Source organism: Triticum dicoccoides, chromosome 4B, assembly GCF_002162155.2.
Source record: "Triticum dicoccoides isolate Atlit2015 ecotype Zavitan chromosome 4B, WEW_v2.0, whole genome shotgun sequence".
NCBI lineage: Eukaryota > Viridiplantae > Streptophyta > Magnoliopsida > Poales > Poaceae > Triticum > Triticum dicoccoides.
The window spans coordinates 682,446,860-682,451,021 of NC_041387.1; the positions used below are offsets into that span (position 1 = coordinate 682,446,860).

The window sequence follows — 4,162 nt, forward strand, 5'->3', positions numbered from 1 at the left end:
TTTCAAAATCCTGGACATTTTTGGAATATGTGATTTGTTTCGAAAAAAATCACTTAATCTTTTTTAATCCATGAACATTTTCCGAAATGATGAATATTTTTTGGATTCATAAACATTTTAAGATTTCTCAAACATTTTAAAAATTTGGAATTATTTAAAATCATGAATTATTTTAAATAAGAAAAAGAAGGAAATAGAATACAAAAAGTAAAAAACATAATAAAAAATAGGGGTCATCCGGCCCCGCACATGGGCTGGCAAGGGCGCGCGGGGTGTGCGCGTTGGCTGGTTTCCCAGCGCGCCCCGCACTAAATAGGAGTTCCCGCGAAGGAAGACATAGCGGGATTAACTAATCCACAGGTACCCCCTGGATGGGGCTTCCCAGCGGACAATCACGAGGTGCACGACGAGTGCTCCAGTCACCACGTGGTGCGTCCAGCAGCCGTCACGTGTCGCACGTGGACGCACAATTTTTTTTTTGTTTCTGCAAGTGTTCTTGGGTTGTTTTCATAATTTTGGGGGAGTTTTTGGGTTTTGATTGGTTTTTTTTCTAGGTTTTATTAACCTAGAAAAAACATGTGTCAACCAGACATTGAACGATGAAAATCAGACGTCTAATGATTATACTGTCCCATACAAAAACACAAGAAAGTTGCACACCATATATGCAAAACAAGAAAGTAGGGCTTCATTCAGATCAGCAACAGCAATGAAGGCCGGCATGAGAAGAGAAGGAATAAAACAGAGGAAGAAAAACTGGAAAAAGAAAAGTAGAGACAATATTTAAATATTCCGATTTTTTTTTCTTTTTGAAAAAATTGCATGAATTTTGAAAAACATTCATGGAGATGGAGAGCTTGACCAATCAACATACATGATGCCAAGCCAAGCTCTGAACAAGAAGTCTTTTCTTTTCCATGATGATCGAACAAAAGAGTTTTCACTATGAAAGAATGCTACCAAATGGATCTTGTTCAACACAAAGAGTTTTGACCAACTCTGAATGAATGGTACCAAATGTCACCGGTGTATGCATAGCTTCAGGAAGCCCGGCCGCGACCATTACGCCGCATTCCTCGCCTCTCTTCTACGCAGCTCTGCGAAGAAAGACGCGCGTTGGGTTGCACCGATACGCGTGCGGGCGCCAAACATGAGCGGCCTCACACGACATGCCAGAGGCTTAACGACGTGGACAACATCGCGGCAGTCTCTGCTGCGGAGGAACTCCCGGGCGACTTCGTAGCCGTCTGCAAAATGAGGAGCCTCCGGGCGCGCCAGTCGGGTGAGACCGGCGGGGGCGGCCACAGGTTCTGGGTCTATCTTCATCGACTCCAGCACGACGGAGTTTATGAGGATGTGGAGCGCCAGCTCCAGCTGGTCCTTCTCGCCGTAGAACCCCGTGATGTCGACCGCCCTGAGATGGGAGTGTGGCTGTGAGGGAAGGCTCCGGAGACGCCCTTTATCCGCGCTGTATTTTTCATGCTGGCAGCGCAGCCACATCTGTAGATAAAATGTCATACTCATCAAATTTCTAATGGTTACTAGAGTAGAATGAAAGTTGAAAGGCCAAACTGACATGAAATTCCAGCTTTTCCAAGAAAGGAGCAGCAACCAGAAGGCAGGCAAATTGAAGAATATCACTTGTCCTTGTCCCAAACCCAAAAGTCAAGCCCAGTGTCAGGTGCTTCAAATGAACAAACTCGTGCAGCTTTCCTGGCAATGCAGCCATCTGAATCACACAAATGCATAGCACAAGTTAGAACACAAACAACAAAATCGGCAATGAAAGTTGACCTAAGAAACCTCAAATACGGATGCACGAAAACGCAAACCTTCCCCTCATGGCATCTTAGAGTCAGAGTCTCGACACGGGGCGCATTATGGCAAAGCTTGGTGAACATGTACTCTAGAGAATTAGTAGAGATGCCCTCCAGCTTGATGCATACATCTGCTAGAAGTAAAGTTCCAGGAGGCGATAACAGTATTATAGAAGGGCCTTTGTACTCGAGCTTTACCAGACCAAAGTTAAACTCCATCGCTCGAAGCAAACGGCAGTCATATACTTGCAAATGCTTAAGCTTGTTTGAAAGATGAGATATCCGTAACCTTGTGAGCATCCCACAGCCAGAGATTCCAAGGAACTCCAAAACACTGCTGCAGTTGGACACCAGATGTTGAAGGTCGCCGTCGGTAATATCCGTGTCTGCTAGGAAAACCCGTTTAAGGTTCCGAAAACCCTTGAAATCCGCGGGCACCTTCAGAGAAACGGCACAGAGTTTTATGGATTGCAGGTGTGAGCTTTCACTGTCATCGAGAAGCCGCAAATCGATTTTATATGGATGTTGTTGTATGTGGTGTGTGGCTGAGAAATCGAGAATAAGTTGCCTCGCCTTGGAAGCAACGGCAAAGCGGACCCATCCCTCTATCCGTTCCCCATGCTCATCGTCGCACGGAGCCTGGAACTGAATGTTGTCGACCCCTGCACCACAGTGTTGCTGCAGGACCGCATCGACTCTCTGAATAAACACGTCTTTCCATGGCCTACCATCGTTGGGTCCGTTGGTACGAGGACCTGGCAACACTGATCTAAGACTGAATTCTAGATTTGAGTGGCAGCGCCAGAGATGCTTCCACCGTTCCGACAGTATGCTCGTCCGCACGGCTTCCTTTAGAGGCAGTCGTGAGAGGATGCTGCAGAGAATGTCCTAGAGTGAAAGACAGAATGGCATTTAGATTGTTGAACAATGATGAGCAAATTCAGTTGTTGTGCATTGTGAAGGAAAAGTAGGAGGAGGACAGCAAGTTGATATACTTGCTTAGATTAGATTCTACTAGTAATAACTTGGCATGAGTGCATTCGTCGAAATATATAGATATATATTCCATACCTTTGGCAGGTTGGTGAGTTGAAGCCCCTTTCTTCTCTTTGGTCTCATCATCATCATAGTCTGATGCAGATCTTCATTTGAACCAATATTTATGTTTGCCATTAAAAAACTATCTTAGCCTCTGCTCTGCCTGAAAGAGAAGCAGGTCACACACACAAACAGTGAAAACAGAGTGAGACATCAATCAAAAGGTCAAAGCCTAACCTGAGACTAGCTAGCACTCCTACTTTGGTGGTTATTATCATTAATTAGTTAAGTGTAGAAAAGAGAGTTAATTGTTACTTAAGTTTCCAAAAAGAAAGCAAGCGGCAAGCCTATTATGTGTGTGAGACAAGTTATAGATGCAGACATGAAAACAGAGCATGTTTGTTACTACTTGATCAGTTTACATACGGAGAAGACATGTTACTACTTCCTTGCTATCAAGTGGACCTTGAACGAAGCAAGGTATCATCAGATCAGATAGTAACAAACAAACTGTAATTTCAGACGCATTATAGGAGTACTTATTAGTGCACTCTTGTTTCCCTAATTGGTCCCACCAAGCCTTACTGAATCTGAAATAGGTTTAGAACCTGCATCTGAGGAATTATGTCCCAGCTGGTTTGTGAATCAACATGCATGCATGATTCTTTCTTAGTTTCAGATCAGAAAGGATGGAACTTTGTGGAGCGAGATACGCAAGGGGAGAGGGCGTTGGTACCGTATAGATCTCTGGTGAGGAGCCAGCCCGGTGGGAAGGAAGAAGGAACTCGATCGCGAGAGAATGCCCTCCGCCAGCGGACCAATCCACCGCCGCCTACCCTCTCTCGGCCGAAATCCGGCCCCCGATCCGATTCTAGCGGCAAAGCCGGGCGATGCACGGCGACAAGTGCGCCGTTGAGACGACGGTGTGGGCGGTCGGCGGAAGGAATCCCGTCGGACCTAAGGAGCCAGAGGAAGAGGCGGTCGCAGGTCTGAGCCGGTTGCGGCGGCGGCGGCGGCGGCGTCCGCTGGCTTGTTGTAACTCCAGCCAGCCAGCAGCTCCTCTGACGTGGCTCGTGGCACGGTACAACTGCCCTTTACTACGGGCTCGTACATCAGTTTAGATATCCTTCGTCTATAGCAATCCCCCACGTCAGTTGGAGATAGCCTTAAAAACAGCCTGTACAATAGGCCGTCTCTTTGCCTATCTGTAGCACCCAAAAAAAAAGGAAATATTAACGATATAAAAAAACAAGGCGAAAAGAGCGGTGTTGCAAAAACATTTATAACAACTAGTTGGATGCCCGTGC

At 46.1% G+C, this 4,162-nt stretch overlaps 1 protein-coding gene across 1 annotated transcript; it reads right to left on the minus strand.

Annotated features, from left to right (window-relative positions):
* Positions 1-921: 921 nt before the first annotated feature.
* On the minus strand, positions 922-4,050 carry LOC119292364 (F-box/FBD/LRR-repeat protein At1g13570-like). Its single transcript, XM_037571215.1, has 5 exons — positions 3,592-4,050; positions 2,889-3,018; positions 1,833-2,705; positions 1,577-1,729; positions 922-1,500 (listed from the first exon to the last, which is right to left on the minus strand). The coding sequence occupies exons 2-5, from the start codon at positions 2,988-2,990 to the stop codon at positions 1,063-1,065; spliced, it is 1,566 nt and encodes a 521-aa protein (XP_037427112.1). The 5' UTR covers positions 2,991-3,018; positions 3,592-4,050; the 3' UTR covers positions 922-1,062.
* Positions 4,051-4,162: the final 112 nt, after the last annotated feature.

What these genes read in the sequence shown, in the direction of transcription:
- LOC119292364 (XM_037571215.1), bottom strand. Translation starts at nt 2,990, where the DNA reads ATGGCAAACATAAATATTGGTTCAAATGAAGATCTGCATCAGACTATG. An exon ending in TAAGATGCCATGAGGGGAAG is followed by an intron (nt 1,730 to 1,832) that starts GTTTGCGTTTTC and finishes TGTGTGATTCAG; the next exon opens with ATGGCTGCATTGCCAGGAAA. An exon ending in TGGAAAAGCTGGAATTTCAT is followed by an intron (nt 1,501 to 1,576) that starts GTCAGTTTGGCC and finishes TTTTATCTACAG; the next exon opens with ATGTGGCTGCGCTGCCAGCA.